The sequence below is a fragment of the Danaus plexippus genome, assembly GCF_018135715.1.
Source record: "Danaus plexippus chromosome 3 unlocalized genomic scaffold, MEX_DaPlex mxdp_30, whole genome shotgun sequence".
NCBI classification, from domain to species: domain Eukaryota; kingdom Metazoa; phylum Arthropoda; class Insecta; order Lepidoptera; family Nymphalidae; genus Danaus; species Danaus plexippus.
The window spans coordinates 211,889-237,225 of NW_026869845.1; the positions used below are offsets into that span (position 1 = coordinate 211,889).

At 34.6% G+C, this 25,337-nt stretch overlaps 3 protein-coding genes across 4 annotated transcripts; 1 reads left to right on the forward strand and 2 right to left on the reverse strand.

The window, feature by feature from the left end:
• Window positions 1-85: 85 nt before the first annotated feature.
• LOC116766280 (probable ubiquitin carboxyl-terminal hydrolase FAF) lies at window positions 86-19,026 on the reverse strand. Its single transcript, XM_032656096.2, has 50 exons — window positions 18,913-19,026; window positions 18,312-18,384; window positions 18,108-18,237; window positions 17,760-17,979; window positions 17,510-17,662; window positions 16,880-17,069; window positions 16,648-16,803; window positions 16,420-16,573; window positions 15,576-15,727; window positions 15,235-15,492; window positions 15,042-15,140; window positions 14,734-14,876; window positions 14,268-14,488; window positions 13,773-13,903; window positions 13,503-13,699; window positions 13,314-13,416; window positions 13,066-13,234; window positions 12,621-12,867; window positions 12,391-12,541; window positions 12,206-12,325; window positions 11,927-12,058; window positions 11,764-11,862; window positions 11,537-11,685; window positions 11,189-11,302; window positions 11,007-11,115; window positions 10,722-10,872; window positions 10,442-10,572; window positions 10,024-10,242; window positions 9,595-9,756; window positions 9,296-9,527; window positions 8,834-9,001; window positions 8,492-8,565; window positions 8,277-8,389; window positions 7,927-8,100; window positions 7,717-7,858; window positions 7,495-7,648; window positions 6,971-7,112; window positions 6,587-6,707; window positions 6,176-6,312; window positions 5,938-6,097; window positions 5,761-5,870; window positions 5,601-5,684; window positions 5,426-5,526; window positions 5,033-5,223; window positions 4,248-4,343; window positions 3,832-4,001; window positions 3,269-3,500; window positions 2,972-3,175; window positions 2,683-2,801; window positions 86-2,611 (listed from the first exon to the last, which is right to left on the reverse strand). Exons 2-50 carry the CDS (start codon window positions 18,351-18,353, stop codon window positions 2,398-2,400), a joined length of 7,440 nt encoding a protein of 2,479 aa, XP_032511987.2. The 5' UTR covers window positions 18,354-18,384; window positions 18,913-19,026; the 3' UTR covers window positions 86-2,397.
• Window positions 19,027-19,424: 398 nt separating this feature from the next.
• Window positions 19,425-22,247, forward strand: LOC116766178 (tRNA-uridine aminocarboxypropyltransferase 1). The gene is made up of 3 exons (XM_032655917.2): window positions 19,425-19,973; window positions 20,357-20,716; window positions 20,788-22,247. The coding sequence occupies exons 2-3, from the start codon at window positions 20,522-20,524 to the stop codon at window positions 21,517-21,519; spliced, it is 927 nt and encodes a 308-aa protein (XP_032511808.2). The 5' UTR covers window positions 19,425-19,973; window positions 20,357-20,521; the 3' UTR covers window positions 21,520-22,247.
• On the reverse strand, window positions 21,651-24,446 carry LOC116766170 (F-box-like/WD repeat-containing protein TBL1XR1). 2 transcript variants are annotated; one of them, XM_061526882.1, is made up of 8 exons: window positions 24,227-24,446; window positions 23,988-24,137; window positions 23,780-23,901; window positions 23,510-23,709; window positions 23,286-23,406; window positions 23,063-23,215; window positions 22,775-22,966; window positions 21,651-22,579 (listed from the first exon to the last, which is right to left on the reverse strand). In XM_061526882.1, exons 1-8 carry the CDS (start codon window positions 24,282-24,284, stop codon window positions 22,079-22,081), a joined length of 1,497 nt encoding a protein of 498 aa, XP_061382866.1. In that variant the 5' UTR covers window positions 24,285-24,446; the 3' UTR covers window positions 21,651-22,078. The 2 variants fall into 2 exon arrangements, with proteins under 2 accessions (XP_061382866.1, XP_032511796.1); XM_032655905.2 differs by having other exon boundaries at window positions 23,780-23,922; window positions 24,227-24,445.
• Window positions 24,447-25,337: the final 891 nt, after the last annotated feature.

A 25,337-nucleotide genomic window follows, 5' to 3' on the forward strand; every position in this document is an offset into this window, starting at 1 on the left:
ATGTAACTTCACAGCGCGTAACAATGAACTTGTTTTAAACTACAATGTTTTATCTTCTGGAATGTTCTGTGTTAAATAAAACACGTTATGAATTTTCGTAATTTATTTTCTGATGTATTATATTCGTGTGAATGCTTTCAGTGAGCATTCTTTAATGTCAAATGCCATTCGTTACATATCTGCCATAGAAACATTATACTGTATACAAAACTCAACTTATAATAAATCTATGAATAATATTTTTTTTTTTTCCACTGTTCAGGTGAGGCATGCGTTCTTTGTAAATCAACCAACTGGCTCGGCTCTACTTGCTGTACTATTTACTTATGGAAATTCCACGCAAACTTACGTTCAAAACGCATTTTAAAAATGAAAACAACTGTATTTATCATTTCAAAAACATTATTTGGTTATACAACGATAAAAAAGATTTTTTTTTTAAATGGTCATTATGATTATTTACACGATTTTGTATCTCCCACATGTTCGACATTTGTAGAATGTATTTGGCAGTTTCTGTATCAAGTCTCACCAACACATTTATCTCACCTATCTAATCCTAAGATCCATCACAATTTTCATTTGTTAACAAAAAGAAAAAAAAAAACTCCTTAACTTTTTGCGTTTTATAAAAGATACAAAACATTTCGATCACTAAGCTATGAAGAGAGGGTCGCCGAACGCCCAGCATCTTACATATGCATCTTTGGTAATAAAGATAACAACAACTAACCGACACTGCACCAAGCTATACATAATACAAAATGCTTCAGTTACATAATCACACTAATGCAAGCGTTAAGATTTATTGTGTTAAAATATCTACAAAACGTTAAGCCAAGCGTTAATGATTTGAAATTGATCTTATTGAGATTTGAAGATACATTTTTTTTTTTAAAGACGGCACAGACTATCAGGTGTAACAAATTGAGCAACGGAAATTAATATAAGGCACGAGGTCTCGACGACCAATATTCATTAATTAATATCCGATCGATACGTTCCTAACGTGTAACAAGCTGTACGGAACCAACAATCAGTGGTTTAACATTATCGAATACATTTATTGCAGTAACTATAAATATAGAATAAAATTATTTTAAACAAAATATATATATATATATTATTACTCACTACACAGTCTAATAAGTGTGGTTGAAATAGTTCGCTGTGTTCACCGAGCATGAAGTGCTGTAAAATGTATCGGAATATTTCTCGTTGTCCTAACGCAAACAACGCCATATTGATCCTGATAGTCTGAAAGACGCCACGATTTAACCACTAAAATAAAGGAAAAAATATACAACCACTTTTATGAAATATAAAAATAAATAACATATAATACAAAGCAGAAAGTCGACGTGGCAACATTTTCCTGTTAGACTAGTGTGTAATACCGCTATCATATCTACACTCTCTACACGCTTTGTTACTAATATAAAGCTAGCAATAAAGTCATAAAAACGTCATTAACGCACAGTGCCTATACGCCGAAATCTTATAATCCGGCCTTAATCATCTCAATGTGCAGTCAACGTGTAACTAAATAAGATATTTTTATATAAATTATGCATTACATCTAAGGAGGTTAAATAATAAAAATTAAATTACACCAGAAAACGAAAAAAAAGACTATTGCTAACATAATAGTGATGAAGACTCAATGAATTCCATAAACGTACTCCTTTTGGTTACATTTGTTGTGTATCGGAAACCGTTCATTATAATTAAAATCTGTCGTTTATACAATAAAAATTATTAGTTATTTTTATAAAACATTATAAACTTATTATTTTTTTCCGGTTCAATTATAATCCAAATTTCTGTTAGCAATCACTTTATAACTAACTTCTGAATAAAATTTAATATGTTTTCAGTTTTCGATTAAAACTCTATACAGCTTTTATAACTCTCTTGTAACACTACATTGATTCCAAACTTATTTAAAGATACTTCCTTATAGGAATAGTTTTTGAAATTCATAGTTCATACTTTTCGGATGCAATGGTCGAAGGAACGTGTAATAAAACGTGGCTTTGTTAGATGCGTGTACATGGAATCGGAATTAGTTGGAACACGTTATCACTTTATTGTAATAAAAACATTTAAAATATGCTACTCGTAGATCGAAAATAAATTCTTCTATCGAATAATAAGTAATGAATAAGTCTTAAAAAGAATAAAATAAATACTATGGTACTTTTAAAGCGGAACATTATGTTACATAAACGATTAAAAGTAAACGGAGCGTCGACGGAGCCGCGGGCCGGGCGTCGCCAGTCGTCGAGTATACACGTAACGTTAACATCACAGAACAAAACTACGGTCGGGCTTGACGCGGGCGTGGCGCGAGCGTGGCGTGGGCGCGGCAGCGAGACGCGGACTAGAGCATGAGGCTCACAGGCCGGCGGGCGGCGCGGGAGGTGCCGGAGGTGCTGGAGGCGCAGGCGGGGCGGGTGGCGCAAGCTGCAGGCGGCGCGGCGCGGGCTCCTCGTCATCGGGGGCATCGTCGTCACCACTTTCGTCACCGGCCTCGCCGGAGCCCGAGCCCGAGCCGGCATCTCGCGACTCCTCTTCTTCTTCTTCCTCCTCCGGACAGAGTTGATAGGCCCTGAACAAGTATTCAGATTAGGCAACAACTCTAATAGACTTATTTTAAATGGCTAAACCACAATTACATACTTTTCGAGAGTCTTTCTTGCTGAGTTGCTACGCTCCAGGAAATATCCACTTGACGTTTCGTTGGACAGGCTGGGGGGAGACCAAGTACCGTATGACCCGTAACCTCCGGATCCATACTTCTGAAACAAAAAAACTCATCAAGCGTTCCGGGTCTGGGACGAGGGACAGAGGTTCCATTTTTATTAATGGCAGAAAAGTATGTCCGCCTTGCGACGATTATATGTCCGTTATTGTCTCATAAACTACAGTTTAATTAAACTGGATAATTTTAAAGCACCCTTGTACTCACGCGTTCGAGCTCGTCCTGTAGCCACGCTAGAAGTTGTCTCCAACGTCTTCGCGCGTCGGACTGCGCGTGCACAGCTCGTACAGCGAGCGGAGTGCGACACATTACTCCTACAACCAACTTCACACAAGCATACGCTCGTTTTTGGTAGTGACTTCGCGCCCGCAATGCTGTCTCAAGAAGCCCGGGTCGCTCCTCTGACACGCCCTGCAATGGAAATTTTAAAGGAGCGTATATTTTGTGATATACAATTTTATGGTGACACTTGTTCCTTAATATATATATAGAAGTGCTAATAACCTTGATAGCGTTGTGTATCCTGTGATGCTGCCAACTATCTTCCATTAGAAGGAGTGCCGTGAGTGCGTCCGCGTGTCTCCGCAGTTCATGGCAGAACGCGTACGCCATCTGCCACAGCAGCTCGGCCAGCGCCATGCGAGACCAGCCAGCATGCTCCCAGCACATGAACTGAAGCAGTCGGATACCCTCTTCACACCCGCAGCACTCCTCAGTAAGTTTCTTCATGTAAGACCTGGGAATTCATACACATCATATAAAAATTGCATCTAAGCTATCATTAATAATATTTATTTTAGAAGACATTTCATTTTTAAAAATATGAAAAATGTAATTCAAAACTTATGTGATAACATGCAAAGTCCTGTGAGGATTAATGAATCTCTATATGTGGATATGATTGCTCACAAGCCAGACGGAAATTAAGTTAATGTTCATTAATATAACAACAAAAATATATTTACACAGTTACAATAAATATATTATAACACATTTACATAGTTACATTTCGTGGAGAGGCAAAGAAATGGTTTTAGATATTTATTTAAAGTATTAGGACTAGGTACCCGGTGCGGTTGTAGAGCACGTCAGCTGCGGCTGCGGACAGTGCGGGTCGCGGGGAGTGCGCGTGCGCCGCGTCCGCGTACGGGTTCGCCAGCGGCAGGACGCCCTCACTGGCGTTAGCCGACTGACAACGAGCGCTCACGTCACAACAACGCACCAATGCACAGACAACCTGGGAAACATAGTCATGGTTTGGTTATTAAAAATTCTGAATTGTTATGGCTTCTTTTAGAACACAATTACAACCATGGGACTTTAACTACTAATATCAACTTATTAATAATAACTTTTGTATATATATATTCAGTCAATAAAAATTAATAAAGGGAATGTTTCTTTTTACTGATTTATTTTTATAGTAAGTAATATTACTTCCCATATTTTTCATTATATGTAGCAGTAGTAAGAAACATTTTACCTGATGTATTTTAGCAGATTCCGGATACTGATATTTTCCAAGCGACGAGGACGAATCTTCCAAACAGACTGTCAGTACTATGTCGAGTATCTTGAGCTGAAAATCAGAAAATAAAGAATCGTATATATTCATGACTTTTTTCAATTGTGATGTTTTAATTTTTTTTGTCGAGTAACAAATAAAAAATCTTTCAATAATCAGCCAACACATTAACAAAATTGCTCTTTATGAACATGATCAATTTGATATTTCTACTTTCATTATTTATTTTTATTTTATATATACAGCAGAAAGGCTATAAGTAGCACCAAAGCATTATACTACTTTTCATCTTCTCTGTTTCTAAACATTCTATTAGTTTATAGAAAACCTACATTTGTATCGTAGGTATTTAATATGATTGGTTGCGAATGGTAGTTCGGATAATCTTGAATCATTCTTGATGAGGGCCGGATAATCGAATTTTTAATCGAATCGAGTGTATAAGGATACATTGAAAATAAAGTTATTTAGAATACAATAATAATAATAATAATTAGTAAAATAAAAATAAGTTTTTCACAAACGTATAACTTCATTGAAATGTTCTAGAGTAATGCAAATATAAATAAATCTATATCTGTATTTTGTATTTATTTATGCTGACGTTTCGAATTTTTTGGACTTATTAAGATCATATTAAAATGAGATGAGTTATGTTATATGTCATCTGATATCAATATTTTCTTCCTGTCTATCACTCGCTTGTCCTGATAGTACTAGTTAAAATGTGTAGTTCCAAATACCCTAAGCAGCTGGTGTCTCTCCCCCAATCCCAGCATAGCGTACGCGTGGAATAGGTTGAACAGCAGCGGCAGGTGTCGGTGGTCGTGTGCGTGTGCGTGAGGCACCGCCAACGCACGAGCAGCACATATAACCTGATCCGATAGAGAGGTGGCCTCCTCGCGTGAACACCACGTCCCGTAGCCGCAGCTCACTGAAATCATGTGACAAACACACTTTAGAAACCTGTAGTTTCAACATTACGAACTACGCTGTGACTCTATAGTGGAATTATTAAATATTGATATTGTCATAACTACCATTGGTTTATTTTGAGTAGCTTCTTAAAACAAATACATGTTTATTTAAATCTTAAATGTTTTATTCTGAATAATATTATAGATTACGTATCATACCTGGCGAGTCCTGTATGGAGAAATGAGCCAAAAACACGATGATTTTCATAAATACAACTCTTACTTCAGCCGATGGACACGACAGTAAGTAGTCACATAACCTGACAACAAACAAACTGTTGTATATCTCGAACATTTTGTAACTCAAAAACAAAGGTTAATTAACTTTCGTTACCTGTGAGAATGTTTGAACAGGTCGGTCGCAAACCAAGTTCTGACTGCCTGAGAACATCTCAGATGCTGGCAGAGTATGTCTTGCCTGTAAATATTTTATAATGTTGTAGATTTACTTCGATGCAGATTATGAATAAAATAAATAACAACGAAATCTTTACCAGTCTGCAGCGGGTCCACGTAGTGTTTTCTTTGTATGGAAACCAACTTGAAACAAGAATTTAGCTGCTAACTGTACAGCTAACATCGACATTTCCTCGTGCTCTGGGCCCTATAATGAATAGCTGAATAAGATAATATTCCACCTAATAATTTAATGATAACTTAATATATCTTACCCATACCGCGCTCTGTGAGCCGGGTAACACTTGCATACGCATACAACATAGCTTCTTCATGAAATTAAAATGTTCCAAACTGAACTGGTCCTGGTTGTGTGAGAAAGCGATATTACTGCGACGAACCGAATTCCAGATAGGTTTGGGTATGGCACTTTCCCTGAGAAATATTAAAATTAATTCCAAGATTTTAACAAAATTCTTTCAATAAAATTGTTTTTGTGTCTAAATAACTCACTTGAGTGTTACGTTTTGCATGATTCTCTCGAGGCCGGATGTATCAATCATGTCCTTTCGTGTGTAAAACAGCATGTAAGCGTTCCACCATCTCTTCTGTCTCTTGTATGACACCCTCTTTATGGTCGAATCAAATACCTTAAATAGTAAATGTCAAATACATCTTTTATAATGTTTTTAAATCAAAAGCGTACATTAGGGATTTTTTTTAATGTAAAGTTATCTTATATTACAGCCGAATCTCTGTCATATTTATATATCATAGGAAAGATATCAGAGAAAACGGAGCGTAATGAAATTCATAATATCAAAATTTCGTTTTCACCAAAGTTTGAATTAACTCTCAGAGAACATTATGCATGATTTATAGTAATAATACTATAGTAGTATATGATATTTGCTTCATTCGCACCTCTCCCATGTACTCTCCGCCGAAGCACTGAGCCTTCATTTCGTCGTCATCATGCATGGCGCACTCCGACACCTCGCCATCGTCCAGCTTCACCCATCGACCCGCGTCACCGGCGTTGTCTCTAATATTAAAAACATATATTATTAGTCCTGTATGCAGAAACTTGGCAAGATATTGTTTTAGAACAAATATTATGTATAAGTACAAATTAATTTATATAATTTTTATTTAATATCATCAACGCGACATAAATTCACATAATTAATAAATTTTTATGCAGGTTTAAAATGATCTTGTTACAACTGAATATTTAGTTGTTTTTTAAACAATAAAAAAATTTACTATTAATTTACATCACTAAGGAGGTTGATTGCTTATATATACCTAAGTAGTACATATGAATAGTAGTGTCCTCCGGAGGCCTGGCCGGAGTGAACCACGATCCCGCTGAGCTGGTAGTGAGTCTCCGTACGTTCTCCGCCCTCCCACAGGGACGCGTCGCCCTCGGCTCGCGCCAGACCCCACGCTGGCAACATTCAATACGGATATATAATAAGCTTTACACATCAACTAACACCTCTCCTTCTAATTTTTAAAACAAAATAATTAATAAAATCTCTTGAGATTTGAAATTAGAGTCAGTGGGATGTTATATGATTTATAATGTTAATTTGTCTTTGTTTTGTTTCTCATATCTAAGTTTAAATAATTTATAAAAAGTTTTCGAGATAAAAAAGCTGTATCGTATATATATCCCCAATTAAAATATAACTCAATTGAGGCACCAACTACTATATTACTATAGAGTATATTAATACGCTAGCGGCGGAATAATGACGCCTCGCTTATCCCTGTTACGTAATTACTATGGAAAGGTATCATATCAAGGTACACTATGTATATCTTACCCGTGTACGGCTCTACATCCAACTCTCGCGGAAATTCAAAGTAATCGTTGAATTTTATTGCACAAACTTTCTCGAAGTCGTATTCGAATCTCTTCAGCTGTATGACTAGGACTGGCGGTAATTTGTTGAGACACAGACGTTTCACGGTTACAACCTGCGAGTAATTACTTTTAAAGAATGTTTATGTATAAATAAATATAATGTATATCTATGTCAATATACCTTCTTGTTACACTTATCGCAGTAATAAGCATCGGCCCCCTCCAGAAGCTCTCCTCTGACGTACGCTTCCAGAGATTCTTGCAAGCGCGACATATTTCTTATGTCCAGGGAAACTACACTGAATGGTTCTTCTTTGCAATACCTATACAATAAGATTATGAGGTCGTTGTTTAACGTAATGATTGAACTAATGTTATGTGAAATATCTACCTGTGTGGACATCCCTTACAAATTTTCTGATCGGAGTATGTTCCTCCCATCGTTTTCGCCATAAGTTGTTCTTGTCCCAACGATTTTAAAGCCTCATCGAGGGATTCCACCAGAGACATGAAAAACTCCACGGCATCTTGCTGTTCACGTAAATTCACGGGTTCACCTTGTAACCTAACAATTAAGAGTATTAATTTTTTTATTGAAAACTCTCCGTTTTTGATATTAGTAAAAATTTTGACTGTAGAAATTCTATTTTGCAGTTTTTTTAAAGCTGAAATAATTTGTATTTGAATATTACAATTACTTTTTTGGCTTGTCTTAAAAGTATTTTGTTTTTTAATCCTCACCTGAAGTGTGCCCAAAGCCCCCTGGGTACATAATACTGAAGTTTGCTATAATGTAAGTGGGCAAATATGGCCTGCACTTGTTTAAGTATAGTGATATTATAGTCTGCGTTATTCTGAAACGAAACAGTTAAATCAATAACCAATGAACAAATTTGAAGTTTTTGTTTAATATTTTGTTTTTTTTTTAAGAAATTATTATTTCAATAACTATTAACCTCTGTGTTATTTTCCAAAATACTGTGATGATGCGTTTCGCCGGAAAAATCTTCATTTGGGTCAGTAGCAGCCCCTGTTTATAAAACACATATATTAAATTAATTTTATTTACATATATGTATAATTCCTGTATACTATTCCGGGAACATTCAATTTAGACGTCTCGAAGGCAACAGAAAATTAGTTTTTGCAGATACAATGCCTTTACCATTTATGTCTCAATTTCTTATTAATTTCTCTCTGACTTGGAATGGTAGTCAAGCACTATCCAGGTAAAAATTAAATATGATTTATAGGGTCCAAAATTCATGAATTAGTGAATGTTCGCTCATCGCGCATACCCTGTACTGTTAGGAGCACGTCCCGTACAGCTCGCACGCAGTACAGTTGTTGTAACACGGAGTTCATATAACACGTGGCGCCCGCGTTCTTCAGACCCACCAGCCCGGCCGGCGGCCGCGGTCCCACGCAAGGCATGTACTCCCACTCGGATAGACCCATGTTTTTATCTATTTATGATATCAGAAAATATTAATGAAAAGGATTCCATAATACATTAGATAGTAAATGCCAATTTTACCGGTTGCTGCTAAAATATACGTTGGATTATTAGGACAATACAATATTTTTGTTTTCAATACATTATTAAACAAATTATATGATTGCTTATTATTGACTGACTTCTGACTTATATAGATGTTAAGACAGAACAAGTATATTTATTAATACATTCATGAAGAAACCGTTTTAGGTTCAGCTGAGGTTAAATATTTCGTGACAGTTTCTTAACTAATGTTACTTACCACTATAGAACATCTGTTCAAGTAAGTTGGCAAGCGCAGCCATATTAGGAACGCAAGCATGCACCAGAGCCAGCAGTAGATCGGTTGCAGCGGCTGCGGCGCCGGGTGTACGGCAGAGCGGGGCTACACCCTCACACTCCTCCTCGCTAGTGCCGTCCTCGTCGCCAGACAGTTCGTTACTCATATGACACCACGCCCACGAATACGGCCACAGGAACTCAGTTGTCACTTCCTGTTACACAACTCAGTTAATACACTAACAACGTCAAGTAATTTCAAAACTGGCTAAACGACTTTACCCTAATGAGGCCCGAGTCTTTGTGGTCAGGATGTGCGCCGTATTGGAACTTCACCTGAGCCGGGACGTGGGTGAATAATTCTTTGGTAAGATTGAGATGACCTTCCAATAAAGTGTCATCTAAAGTTGCAGGATTATCGCGGACGGCACGCAAGTACTCCACCTATAAGAAATGAAACTAAATTCACAGGTAAATGAACAACAAAAAATCAGCTAGCTACTTTTACTATTTTGTGTTTCAACAATATTTCACAACTATCTCCCAAAACACATCTGTTATCTCGTGATGCGAGAGAACGATCCATCCATACAAACGTGCTCTGTAACTTTGATATTTACAATATAAATAGCACTAACAAGATCTCAAATTGTATTCTCATTAAACATATTTAAGCTATATATACTAATTGCTATACAAAAAAATGTTTACTTCAATAGCGAGATCCTCCAGTGTTCTCGCGGTGGGTCCTGCGAGTGCCACCAGTCGACACAGCAGCTGTAGGAACTGCTGTGCGTGTCTGGCGTGTGTGGTGAGACGCGGCGCGGCGGCCCCGCGAGCCCCGCCCAGCGCCGCCAGCGCCCCCCGCGCGCCCCCGCCCCCACCCCACGCACACATCGACAACAGTTGCTCGGCGCATGACACGCGCACCTGAGTGATGACATTTATTTATTATTGAGTACTTATATGAAATTGCAGATTATATTTCTGTGTTTAATATTGTTCTATAAATAAAATGAAATGATTAATCAACGACATAGAAAAACTTTTCTCGAAAATGGACTAATGGATTTTGTACATTGTTATGTGAGGATTTTTTTCTTTTTTTCTCTTGTTATTCAGTGCTCACCTGAGGATTGGGACAATCGATCATTAAGTACAGCGCGGTATCCTGCCACCAGGTTTCATGTAGAAGTGATTCGAGATGTCCTCCTCCTAGCGCCATGCAAATCGTGACAACTTCCATACATTCTCGAACCACTAGTGGATACAAAACAAAAATAGTATCTGAATTTAATACACTTAAAGTACATATACCACGACTGTTCTATAAACTAGAAAATAAAAGTTAGTATGTATACGAATACACAAGGGCTATTGTTGCAAAATTAGTAGTTTTATGTGCTTACATATAACATCATCGGAGTGCACTAGTCCGTCTGGGTCGGGTTGTGCCACAGAGTAGGCGAGGCCATAGAGGGCGCGAACGGTGGCCATAGTGGGCAAGCGCCACCACACCAACGACGATACTGAGTGGCTCTCTTCACTGCTTGTCACCATCTAGATTTTGAGTGTAATGATATGAATTATACCTTATTTTAGTAGAGGAAAAAATAAAAGTATAACAATAAGTTCAAAAAAACATGACATTGTTATATACAAAATATGCATATAACTTATATAATAAAGTATACCTGCTCTCCAAGGGTGTTGGCTAGCTTTTCGGCAATTGCCTTTACAACAAGCTCACAATTATGATTCGGAACAGTTTGCAGTGCCTCCCTTAATATTGTCACATCCATCCTATAAGTTTTAACAGTGTTAACAAATAAAGAATTACATGTATGCGAATATATAAAACTCTTATAGAACATACCTAAATTCTTTATCTAAAGAGGTGTCGGAACCGTCTGGTGCAAGAATTTCAAACAAATGTCCCAATGTGTACAAAGCCAATTTCGCCAGTCTTACTAAAGCTAAATATCCGACTCTGAAATTATAAAAACAAAAATACATGTTCATAATATAGTAAAGGGGTATATATATACGTACAGATATATTAGATTCCCATATGAATATATATACATGTATATAGACATAATAGAGCCTTGTTGAACTAAATAGTGAATATTTCACAAGTGTCAGACGTGAATCCTGATTTGTTGATGAATATTTCTAGTTATTATGTATTCGAATATTATTTTAATATCAATTAATACGTTACCGTCTCGTGTGTGGTGCAGCATCTTTCAAAAAATCATTGTCTGATAAGCACTGCACTAACAGCGGAGCTTTTTTTACACAGGCCAGCTGGAAACTTCTATTTCTTTCTAGTCTAGTCTCCGACGATGGCATCACCATGCTATATAGGACCTTAAAATATAGATTAATATTTTATTTATCTTTTTTATTCATTGGTTTTATACTAATATTTATGATAAAATTTCTCACCTCAACATTATAGGCAACGGTGGGTGGGGCTGGTCCATATAGCATGTCCCTTAACTTAGTATCCTCACGACTTAAAAGAGCTTCAGTTAATTTTTCGACCTAAAATTTTATCTAATTAGTAAGTTTTTCTCATTTAATAACACAATATTTTGGTCCGACATACGGTTTGTTTGTGACTAGGACATATTTGCGATAGTAAATGAGCGGCCTCTGTTAGCGGGGCGTGTCCCTTTGTGATGCCGACATGCTCCAACTCCAGAATGAAAGGTAAATACCACGAGCCTTGAGCGAAAATCTGAAAAACCATAAAGAAAATTAAATGGTTAAAAAACAGAACAATTAAAGTTGAAGTTCAATTAAGATACAAACTTTTTAATGGTTATCAAATTTATGAAATTATTCTTTATATAAGATATATCTTGTCTAATTAAATTCTACGTACAACGCCAGGTAGAGCATGTTCTGGGGTAGGAGGGAGTGGTGGGGATGAGATGCTGGAGTCACTGCTCGATTCGTTTGAGGATCCGCAGCCACCACTTCCGCATACTTGTCCATCATAAACCTTAAATTACAATTGCGTTATATACACACATATATTGTTTAATTAGTAGATTACAAAATATTTACCTTAGCAATAATGACAGTTTTATCTCTAAGAGGTATCTGAGAGAGTATTTTACGATCGTGACTTGTGTCTAGTAGCTCCCCGTTCACATATAGTTCTAATTTATTTATGTACATTTCTATTTTTATATTATTTTCAGAAGCGCACTTTAATCTGTAAATAAATGCTTTTTAAAGTATTTCACATATATAGTAATTTAATCAGGAGAGTTTGAAAAATCTCATCAGGTCACCTTCTCTGGACCGCCGTACGAAGCGAATGTAGTGTTTCGTTTGAATGCGAGAACAGTTCTATATCGTCTATTTGCCTTTGTCCAGTTTGAAAGTTAAATCTTACTATAATAGTGCATTGCCTGCCCCTTCCCGACCTGTACACTGGCAGTATCTGTCGCTCTGAAGTGAATCTTCTATCACACTCGTTTATATATTCTTGTATGGCACGAATTACTCTACACATTCTAGTACAACATTCCGAGACATCTGAAAAGTAAACGAACAAATATTTTAATTAAAATAATATTTTAATCTAATAACCTACGAACGATCGAGTTTGCCTAAAGAGAGTAATTCTTAGCTGAGCTTTTTCTCGTTGAAATTGCAATATCCTTCTCAAATGAGTTAACGTAACGAGATAACTTTTAATATATTATGTATGAAATATTTCGAAACTTGTCTCACCATCTTGCGTATCCATATCTTTCTGCAGTCTCTGTGTGCGCGCACAGCAGTGTGTAAGGAAGGCCTCGTGGTGGTGGGCGGCCGACAGCTGCGGGCCCGTGCACGTGCACACCTCGCGCAGCAGCTCTATTCCGCGCGCTGATATCTCGTCGTCGCACTCTGTTATTACCTGGGGGAGACGGTGTACGTAGATTATACATCACTTGTCAACTCACAAGGTACTCATACTATACGTTTGTAATACTCACTCTCCATAAATAGTCTAATCCTATGAGATCAGCGTCATTAATTAAAAAACTACGACGTTTAGCCTTAAGCTTGCCTTCTTTTGAATTTACTGCTTTAAAAAATCTGGAAACAAACATAGAATAAATTATAACTATATCCTAAAATGTATTCTGTCAAAACTTACTGCTGTAATAATAATATAAAAGTACCTCTCAAAGCATTTGATTCCGGAATGAGTTAATAAGCTAGGTGATAATGTCATAATATTCCTCCGAAAAAAATGCAAGTTTATATTTGGATCCAGATCTGGTTCTTCACCCATTAATTTGCTAAACCAACGAAAACAAGCTTCGCGGTCCCCCAAATGCGCAGGCCTTTCCGCTAAGCATATCCAAATTTGCTTTGCCTGCAATCAAAACGATATAACATTGAAATCTATCACTGGTGAGGTAGAAATGAATTTACTTAAAAAAACTGACCTGTTCCGCACAAAGCCATAATTGCCCATCTTTCAGCAAAAACCGTAGAAAACTTAGCCTTTCGTGAACCTGAGCAGCATGTGGGTAACGACCGTCTGGAAGCCAATTCTCCCAATCTATTGAGCCCTCTCCTAAACAATAAACAAACGAGTAACAAGTAAGTACAACACAATAATTGCTTAAAAAACTTTGTAGGTATAATTTTTTTACAGAATTTGTGATATAACCTAACTTTTACTAATTCTTTCATTTCTAGCTCTGAAATTGGCTGACTTTTAACATTTTTATAGCAAGTGACTAACAAAGCTGACTCTATCAATTGTAACTATTTTACTTTCGTTACTTTCGGGCCCAAGTATATCGAATCGTTTCGGTTTTCTTTATCAATAACAACCACTAATAACCAAATATAATAAAGCTCGCTAATAATTCCTACAGTCATATATGGCCAGTTACAGCATTTATATTTTTTTCAATATTGTAAGGCTCGATTACCGGCCAGCTTGGTTCGCACGACGTTCATGTAGTGCGTCAGTGAGTCGGTGACGAGTATGACGAGCGAGTGCTGTGTCTGCAGGCGGTCGATGAGCTCCTGGCGCGTCACGTGCGGCCTGGCGCCGGCCCCGCCCCCCGCGTCGTACAGACAGCAGATCTCACGCATCATCTTCAACGCCGGCAGAACCCACTTGTCGTTGCTTTTCAACTCTTCCACGCACCTACATAATTAATCCGTTAATATATATTTTTTCTAATTATACAAGAATTATGAAACCTTGTATAGTTTTCGCATATGCATGCACGTAGACACGTGATACTTGAATATTTCCAAAAGTGTACGAATAAAGTAAAAATATTTTTTTACTTTATTTCAACATCTTGTATAATGACGTCATACATTCTTTAAAAATCAATAAAAACAAACGACTATTGCTTAGAAAGCCTTTGTTGCATTTTAACGTACTTATCAAGCCACAGTATCTTTTGTGCATCACGATCTTGGCTGCAACTGTAGTCGAGTATTTTGATAAGATTCGCTAACGCCACGTCCATAATCTCCGTGCATACTTCGTCAGAATGGGCCAAATTCCAAAAGAGCACCAGCACCTGCGCAAGAGTTAACGAACAATTTTATTGATATCGTCTTCACCATCTAAATATAAAGATGACATTTGGAAGTGAGTGGAATATAACATAAATAGAATTCAAATGACTCAGACGATCTTAGTATTCGTAATAATAGCACGGTGGTATTAGTTTTGGTTCGCTTACTTTGTTAGCCATGACGCCATCTTTATCATCTTCGGCTAGTCTGCGTATTACTTCCAAGAGTTTATCGCTCTGTTTCTTGCTGGATGTTGCCCAACTAGCCTGAAAAATTTGTTAAAAGCAGTTTTTATATTAAGTTTAATATAAGAGATTATTTAATGTTTTCAAAATAGCTATATGTATTTATCTCTTATACCTTAAAACAATCAAATAAATGATCGAGTTGATCTGGTGTAAAGTCCCAAGCTAATTTGGCGAGAAGATCGTGCAGGTTCTTGACTATGGCCTCGTGTTTTCCGTGTTGCGCCCTCCAGATGGCGTCCAGGTCGTCCCTCGTCAAAGAGTTTTCTTTGATCATAAACCTAAGCATTTTTTCTAACCTCTCCACATACTGGGGTTGATGCAGAGAATCTCTCAACACTATATCTACAACTTTATTTTCGCGTATCCAATTCTGTAATACATTTAAATGTATAAATATTAAAAATGTTTACATTAGAACAATTGCTTAGGAAATTTGTCTTAGCTGATCCATACCGTTATGACAGTGGGAGTAAGCCATTCTGGTTTTGGTTGTTGTGATATCGTACTTATCAACTGATTAATTTCATTTAAAGCCGACATTTTTCCATTGAAAGAAGACATTTGCAACAGTCGTAGGATCATCTTGAGTCGAAACATTTCTAAGGCTGTAATTAATAAAATAAAAAACAAAATATAATTAAAAATGATAAATATGTGTTATGTTTCATTGTACTAATAGAAAACACATAGAAATACATAAATATCTTAAAACCAACTATATGTAGACAGAGTCACATAGAAATAAAAAACAGTAATCACATATAAAGTTGAAAATAAAATGTACATTCATAGTGAAAACATGCATGAGAAGCTGATGTGATGTTATAAAGTCCAGATTACAGACAGTGTAGCAGATAAGGGGTGGATTATGAACTGCGCCCCTTAGCAGCTACAGGGTCTACAATCCGCCTTGCAGCTCCCACTATAAACTTCTGTAAACAAACATGTAACCCGGTGCAACACTGAAATAAATGCATGATGAACATTGACAAAGAAATAACACTTACAATGAACACCAACATAGAAAACATTTATTTGTGTTGTATATATTTTTTTCATTAACATAAATCATACAATGTACACAAGATGCAAAGCTATTTGTTTTTGTTTCGCTAATTTATTTAGTTGATCTGATTTTTATAAATAGTTTGTTCGCTTCTTTTTTTTTAATTAATTACGAGAAATACGATTCGTAAATTCACAATTGTATGCTCCTTGTTAAATCACTGTTAAAAACAAACATCAACCAAATTTGTATAAAAAGAGAAAAATGTTATGTGTATAAAAGCATACTTACATTTAAGTAAACTGTGATGCTGAGGAGTCTTTAAAGAAACACACTTGCAAGCTCTGATGAGGCAGGACACAGTGTCAGTCTTATTTTCGCTACCTCGGGCTTCTCTTTTCAATTCTTCATCAGTAAGACTTTCCAAAAGTGTTGGGATGCACTCCTGCAATTTAATCAACATTTCTAAATAGTTTCATTTGTACATGATCTCAAAATTAAATAAGAAATCACACTTACCAATACTGGTAATAGGTAAACTGTCACAGTATGTGGAGTGAGAAGTTCATGACAAAGGCCTAAAGGTCGCAAAAGTTGCCAAACAGCATTAACACATGTTTCACCGCTTGTTGACTGTTCCAATGATGACGGCTGTTCACTCCTTGTCATGGAACCCTATAACAAAATAAAACACTTAAACATACTGCATGCTTTCAATAACTTTATTTCAATGAACATAATAAAGACAAACCTCTAAATTATCAGGTAGAGATGTGATACTTTCAGTAACATTGCTTATATTTTCTTCATTTTCCTTCTCTGTTATTTCATTAATTACTTTTTCTTCACTGATTGCTGATGATGTGAGATCTGATTTTTTGAAACCCATAATCATTTCAAATCTTTCTCTAAGCTTAACAAAACCTCCGGCTTGACCAAATCTGTAAAAAAGCATCATAAGGTGATACATAATATCATAAATGGAAAAGCATGTTTGCAACCACAAATGAAAATTGTTTTAAAGTCCACATTTATCAAATGTTCTACAAATATTATAAAAAGGCGAAGGATATATTTTATAGACAAACATTGTAATTTGTCAAAATTTGATATCTTAGAAAGGTTTAAAATTTTCAATTTATTATTTACCTTACAAATAGTAAAAAATATTTTAGGAGTAAAGCTTTAGTTCAATCTAATAGTTGGAAAACATTTTGTGAACTGTAGTTATAGCTATTACAGATGATGATGTCATAAATTCATTCCAAATGAATTAATTGATGTAACAAGTACATTGTGTGTGGAAATGATAGTCCTATATATTTAACATGTGCATGCATATATTCTACAATGAAATAATTCTAATCTAAATAATACATACACATTTATGAGATGGACCAGCCATCCTCTAGGTGTTCGATGATCTTGTGATTTAGCAAACACTTCAGTCTCCTGAGTGGAGCCCTGCCCAGCAGTTGTAGAGTTTGTTACTGATAACCCTTCACATGTTCTAGAGGCATTGAATGTATGAAATCTGAAATATTTATTAGGTTAATGCATGTTCTACTAGATGAAAATTTAGTTAAGGATCATCAATATCTAGTAGGTAATAAATAATTTAATATGCTCACTTGTTATTAGGATTGAAGGCCATATACAATAGATGTAGAAATCTAGGGTCATCCAACTTCATAGCACATAATTTCACAAGTTTTTCACAGTTCGATCGTACACATTGTTGAATATTATTTTTCCAAGATGATACCGCATCATCCGTTAAAATTTTCGTAAAGGAAACTGTTAATGAATCTGTGTAGAAATGCTGGCACGCAAGATTGTTTACATCTTCACCTATCAGAAATAAAACAGAAATTTTATGAATTTCTCTTAATATTATCATTAAGAATATGAATATGGTAACTCTTATCTACATTCTTTAATAAAGACAATTTTTTTTAACAATAAACATAAACTCAAACCTCTTGTCGCCAATTCTGTAGCAGCAATCAAAAGAGCCTCTAACTCTTGCTCTGGCAATACAGGTACAACCCATCTTGGATGTGATATTTTTTCCTCTAGTGCTTTTAATTTTGCCTCGGGGAAAACCATCTAAAAAATTTCAAACGAGCTTAAAAAATACTGAATTTACGCACATTATACTTAAATTATTTCTAAAAACTTACTTCCCCTGGCATCTGATCTTGTTCCTTCATTGATATTGTCATTATTATAACATCACTCTAACCATTTCCTCTCCTAAAAATTGTAATCTATTTTAAATTTTATTTTCTTACAAGTTCATTGTGATATCATTACGAATAGAAAAAAAATACGATTTTAGTGTAAGTACGTGATCTCTGACATTAAGTGCAAAACCAACGATGTAACTTCTATTTACAGCAACTTAATTGTTTATATTATGAAATAGAAACCTTTTTTACGATAAAGAAGTTGAATTACACCCTTTCTTTGATCATATTTGCGGTAAAGAATACACAATCAATATTTTCTTCACACTGTCAATATGCGCATTGATTGACAAAGTTAGTAACACCAACAGTACATCTGATTAGATATATTATTAGCAGAAACAGATTTTATCTTATTCCCTAAGAGATTAAAATAAAATAAGACTTTTAGTTAATATTACTGATCAGCCGGCGCGACAAAATGGCGTCATTGTCCTAAACAAGGTAGGCAATAAGAATATTACAAAAAAAGTTTTAGTAGTTTTAGTACGATCTTTGGAAAAGAAAATGCAATTTAAAATAAATTAACATTTACCTTATTATTACATTCAAAACTATAGAAAAAAAATATTTAAAATCACAAATATATGCACTTTGACGTAATAACGAAAATAGATGAAATATTTGTAAGGTTTGTTATGATACATGTATCGTATTTCGTTTCAAAATGTTAGGAATATTTTTCAAATTAATTATTAATTGTCAGTTATAAATAAATTTATTAGTGAGCTTTTTTCCTTTAAATATACTTTTAGATCCTAAATATATAATTAAAGTAAATATGCTTTTATACATAAGGATTAGTTTACATAGAGAAAATAATTCTAATAACGTCAAAGTATTAAATCAAAATCATCATTTTAAAAATAAACATATTACTCATTCCCTTTAATATAAATGTTTAGAAATAAATTGTTACCAAATATAATTACTTTTATAACTAGCTCATATTTAAAAACCCAACTTCACTATTTCTTAGCCCCTTTTTAAGTTACGTAGCAGTCTGCACAACAACAAGGAAAAATAATTAATAATATAATATACTAATATAGCCTTGAATGCAGTTTAACACGATGAGCCAAATGCAGCGTGTTGGTATGGAAGATAGTTTCTTATCAAAGTTAACAGAAAACAAAAGAATGGTTAGAGTTTTTAATGATACTGGTTTTATTTGGGCTAGGTAGGCAGAGCTAGGGCAGAACCAGGTGAATTTTAAAGTGTTTCGGGACGGACCTTTTCTATATGTATGAATAATCGTGACCTTTAGTCCAAAACCGCTTGACATTCAGAAATTCTTAAAGATACAAGAAAATCATCATCATCATCATCATCATCTCAGCCATGTGAAATCCACTGCTGGACGTTATTCATTTGCTTCGATCGGAAGCTGCCTGCATCCAGCGTGAACCATCGGCCTTGACTAAGTCGTCCGTATATCTCGTTGGTGGACGTCCATCGCTGCGTTTTCCGATCCACGGTCTCCATTTGAAAACTTTTCTCCCTTAATTGTCATCTGTTCTTTATGCCATATGGCCTACCCACTTCCACTTCAAAGAGTTAACCGTTTGGCTATGTCGGTGACTCTCGTTCCTCAAGGTAACTACTCATTACTGACAAGAAAGTAGTCGTTTTTAATTAAGCCCATTAAAAGTATATAATTGAAAATATATTTATTAAAACTATGCAAACCAAAAACGTTATTTTTATATTTTAGTTAAATTTTGAACTTTTTCTTACTGAACGAGGACATAAAGAAATCTGTAAGTAGATGACATATATAAGGTGAAGAAATAACAAATATTTTCCATCAGGATTTACATTCTAAAACTACGTATGAAAGTAAAACATATAGTTGAAAATATTTATAAGAACTTTATATTCTAAGGTTTTGTTTGGACATTTACTGTTGCCTTCGTAGAAGTAATATTTTTGACGTTAATGTGTAACGAAACTGTCAAAGCACTTGACATCTTTTACAGTGGTCCGACTGCCTATGAGACGTGAATTAACCCGGGAAATAAATGAATGATCTTAGCCGGACAGGTTGCCGAGTGATGTTTATTTTTAAGAATTTGCTTATAATTATTTTATTTTAAAGTATAAACTATTTAATACTTTATAAATTACTGATTGGTAAACGCAATATGAATCCCAAGAGTCCAGAAGCTAGATTCCGGGATGAAAAACCATTTGAAGGATTAAACATCTCTAGTTCCGAAATTTTAAACAGCTTAGATAGTCGTAGTCCATGTCCACGATGTGGAAAATCTCGAATGTATTTTTGTTATACTTGTTTCGTTCCCGTTGCACTTCTTGAAGGAAAAATTCCAACCTGTACCGTAAGATGAATTCTTTATTATTCCATTCTGTTTCTGTCGCTGCTTTTTTTAACTACAGTTTCTTCTTTTAGTTGCCGATTAAAGTTGATATCATAAAACACAGGAGGGAAATAGATGGCAAGAGTACTGCTGCCCATGCAGCGGTACTGGCTCCTGGTTATGTTAATATATATACATATCCGGACATGCCTGATTATTCAAATGACGAAAGAACTGTACTTTTATATCCAGGGACTGAAGCAAGCACTGTTCAAGAATTATTTACAGGAAAACAAAATTCTCAATCATATGCTGACAGTTTATTATCAGAATTACCTTCAGGATATAATGTCGGCACACTGATGACAAAAATATTTGAAAGTCACAACAAAATTAATTCTATTCATCATGTTGATAAATTACCAATTGATCGTTTAATTCTAATTGACAGTACATGGAATCAAAGTAGAGGAATATTTTCTGATGAAAGATTGCAAAAATTACCTAAAGTTGTACTGCAGAATCGAATATCCCAATTCTGGCGACACCAAAAAGGCAGTCCAAGGTGGTACCTATCAACAATTGAAGCTCTACATCAAATGCTCTTAGAATTACATGTGGCTGCATGGGGTTGCAGTGAGGATTATAATTCTATACTAACTTCCAATTTTCCAAAGCATAGTGGTGTAATATGTGATTTCTGTAAACCTTATAATGGACAATATGATAACCTACTGTTTTTCTTTAAGTACATGTATGAGAAACTTCACAGGCTTTATAAACATGAAGATTTATTAGCATATAAGAGACCAATGCAAATATAATAAATTTTATAATTAAATGTTTCATTTGGCCTTAACTAGGTATTGCCCTTACTTTTTATATTAAACAATAACAATAAATTATGTAAATAATAAATGTGTCATGGCCTTATACTTGAAAATAAAAAACAATGTATAATATAAAAAGTTTTATAGTTGAATAAGTTGCATATTTTTCTAAAGCTTATGCCTATTACAATAGGCCTATTTCTTCTTTAAACATGTTTTATGTAATGCTAAATAGAAGTGTTACATATAGAAATTATATTAAATTGAGATAAAAATAAAATTCTTGGAGTTCAATTCTTTTCCAATATTGATTGCGAAACTAATACAGCAATAAAAAAAATTCTTCCCGTCTTTATATCAAGTTTTTATAACAAAAACACTTTAATTAAAATAATATCTATAATTAAGTATACTACATAGTATTTCTTATTAATACTCTACATATTATGATGTCTTGCAATAGCAATTGTGAATTTGGATCTACCGTACAGCAATACAATCATCAGTTCACAATTAATCGACTCTAATTGCTAAAATTTAAATTAGAAATATATTACAATTTGCGTAAATCTAGGACAAAAACACTTCCATCACTCGCACTGGCACCTACTTTTGTACCTCTTGAATTCCAGCATACTTCAAAAATGCCACCCGTCCCCTTATAAGAATGTACCAGCCCACCTGTCTGCGTAGACCAAATGTGAACACACTTGTCAAAGGAGCCACTGGCTAAAAATTTTCCATCGGGAGAGAATGCTACACTGTAAACTGGTTCAGTATGTTTAGTTAGAGTATGAATACAAACTCCTCTTTCCACGTCCCATAAGCGCACCGTAGAATCAAATGATGCACTGGCTAAGATCAAATTCATATTAGGATTTTGTGTTCCAGGACCAGTAGGAGACCACTTTATGGTGTATATTTCTTTCAAATGTGCCTTCAGGTCATGAACCCACGTGTCTTGTTTCATGGACCATATTTTTAATGTCATGTCATCTGAACATGATGCAAGGAGTTGTCCTTGTGGGTCCCATTTTATTGCATTGACTTCATTCTAGAAAAACATACACATATAATTATTTTTAATTTAATAAAACAAAAGAATACTTATAACTAATGTCCCTTGAACTAGTAACATTAGTTTTACCTACTTCTGTTTTGTCTTATATGAAGTGAGGATTACAAGATATTTGTATTATATTTTTTATAAATTGCTCATAATTTAAAGAGTATTTATAACTTTTCTCACCGTATGTCCCTTGAAACTTTTTATTGGTTTGTCAACATGTAATCTGCAAACATGAATACATTGGTCAGTTGAACATGAAGCAAATGAGTTGTTTGTTTGCCAATCAACATCAAGAGCTGGTGCTGCATGGAAAGAAAACTGTTGAGTGCATTGGCCTGATGCTGCATCCCATATAATTGTTGTCTTGTCAACCTTAAAATTTAATAGAATATATTATCTTGGAAGTAATAACTTATCTTTCTCTTAGAAACCCCAAGTTAAATATAACAACTGTATTATTTTACTTACCCCTGCACTTAAGATATAATTTCCCCTCTTATTCCACTTAAGTGCAAATATAGGACCTTTGTGCTGTCCCAAGGTAGATGCTAATGTGCCATCAGTTGTCCAGATTCTTGCATAGCCATCATATGATCCAGTTGCCAATAAGTTACCATCACACTGAAATAATTGAAATAATCATTTCTAAAAATAGCAAAATAATATAAAGAGTCAATATATAATGACATACATTCCAATCCAATGAGGTAACATCTTTATTGCTGGGCACCTCAGCTCCACCTTTTTGAATACAATGTCTTAATATAAGCTGATTAGGGGTAGTTGCTGGATTGTCTGACATGTCCCATATTCTGAAAATTAATCAAATCAAAATTATCAATATGGAATAGAAGTTAATAGACAAATATCACAAAGCTAGTTTCTTTGTATAAGATATAGATTCAATGATTTTACCGAGCAGTACTATCTCCTGAGCCACTAGCCAATAAATCAGTGCTTGGATTCCAAGCGCAAATAAACACTTCAGATTCATGTCCTCGTAGTACTGTCGCCTTGCTTGCTGGTATTTCGATTGATTGATCAACATCCATATTTTCTGGTACATTTGGTGTTACTGTACCTCCTGTAGTTGATGCTGCACTACATGCTGTTCCCTGAAAGTTACAAATTAATTTTAACACATTTATTTGATGAATATTGACATCATAGTCAAAGGTCACATACATCAACTCCGTTTTGTTCTCCACCAGAACCTGGTTCTTTATTAGCTTGCTTTTGAGCATTATGAGCATTTTGACGAGTGGAAACAATATCTGGAGTTACAGCATCAATTAAACTCAGGCTCTCTGTAAGACGTGTTTCAGTTCCTGTAAATTATTATATTATAAATGTGAAAAATAACAAATAGTCAGGTTATGTTTATTAAACATACCATCTTCTCCTATAGTTATTTCGGCTTCGGTATATTGCAAACCCTTCTGCAGAATATTTAACAATGCTGCCGGCGGAACTAAGGCTCCATTTATATTGCTTTGGGATATATGTGATTCAATTCCAAATGTATAAGCTGAATGATGGAATCCTAGGATATTTCAATATTAACATGAATTCTTTTATAACTAGAATATAAAATCATAATGACATTAAAATCACAAATTAAAAAAATCATACCGGACTCCTGTAAGTATCGATACACGAGAAAATTCACTTCATCAATGGAAAAACTCATGTTTACACATTTAACTCTACACTTGGAGAATTAATTGATACAATTACAATTTACAAATTGTATAGTCATAATGTTTTGGATATTTTGCATTGAATCAAATCAGTAGTTATTAATCTAGCGATTTCTTAAAAAATAACGCCATAGATATCAATCACTTTGCGTCACATATAATATTGGTCACAGAATATAACAGTAAAGGTACTATATAAAATATTGCACAGTGCAAACAAACGACAAATAATTAACATATTCAATAGAAGCACAGAACCAACTCTTTTAATCATATAAGAATAATTGAAAGTAGTTGTGATCAATTCTTTAAATAATATTAAATCATCAACATATGTAAAGACACATAAGGCAGAGCGATACGAAATAAAGTATGTAGATTTATTTTTTAATGGTATTCATATATAAAATAAAGGTGTAATTATTTTTAACTTTGAGGATATAGAAAGCTTATTCCAGTTTTTAATCTATAATGTTTTAGACCGCAGGTTTTCGCACATTTCCCTAAAATGTGTTTAAGATTTTGTACTCACACCTGAATCCTGCTTTCGTACAAGAATTTCCGTATCTTGACCAAGATTTTTAAAACGCCAAAAAAGCAATTAATGGAACAAATATATCGTTTTTGGAAACATAGATTTTAGAAAATATTTATGTAATCATGAAAAGTTAATACGAATTCTGATTTGAATTTCTGATATTCGAATTTCTAATACTTCCAGAAGGAGAATCGGTGCTTCGATTAAATTCAGACATTATTGGAAACATGGACTGCTAAACTTAAAAAAAAGCATTGTTATTGTTAACCCCTCTAGTTCCTCGGGTTTTGGATATTTTAATTCTTAATAGTGGTCTGTCTAATTTTGTTTAACAGTTCAAAGATATGCTTTATTGAAATTCCTTAACGGCTTTCCTTAAATTCAATTTCCTTAAAGAGATTTTTTTATAAAAATATAATATTCTTAAAAGTAAGAGCTTTTGTGTAATTATGATAATATTTAAAAAAAAACTTATTTATATCCCCTTTAAAGAAAAAATCAAAAA

What these genes read in the sequence shown, in the direction of transcription:
- LOC116766178 (XM_032655917.2), top strand. Translation starts at nt 20,522, where the DNA reads ATGAATCCCAAGAGTCCAGAAGCTAGATTCCGGGATGAAAAACCATTT. An exon ending in GAAAAATTCCAACCTGTACC is followed by an intron (nt 20,717 to 20,787) that starts GTAAGATGAATT and finishes TTCTTCTTTTAG; the next exon opens with TTGCCGATTAAAGTTGATAT.
- LOC116766170 (XM_032655905.2), bottom strand. Translation starts at nt 24,284, where the DNA reads ATGAGTTTTTCCATTGATGAAGTGAATTTTCTCGTGTATCGATACTTA. An exon ending in GAGAACAAAACGGAGTTGAT is followed by an intron (nt 23,710 to 23,779) that starts GTATGTGACCTT and finishes TGTAACTTTCAG; the next exon opens with GGAACAGCATGTAGTGCAGC. An exon ending in AAAGTTTCAAGGGACATACG is followed by an intron (nt 22,580 to 22,774) that starts GTGAGAAAAGTT and finishes ATGTTTTTCTAG; the next exon opens with AATGAAGTCAATGCAATAAA.
- LOC116766280 (XM_032656096.2), bottom strand. Translation starts at nt 18,353, where the DNA reads ATGACAATATCAATGAAGGAACAAGATCAGATGCCAGGGGAA. An exon ending in AAACTGTCATTATTGCTAAG is followed by an intron (nt 12,326 to 12,390) that starts GTAAATATTTTG and finishes TTGTAATTTAAG; the next exon opens with GTTTATGATGGACAAGTATG. An exon ending in GGGCTTTGGGCACACTTCAG is followed by an intron (nt 8,101 to 8,276) that starts GTGAGGATTAAA and finishes CTTAATTGTTAG; the next exon opens with GTTACAAGGTGAACCCGTGA.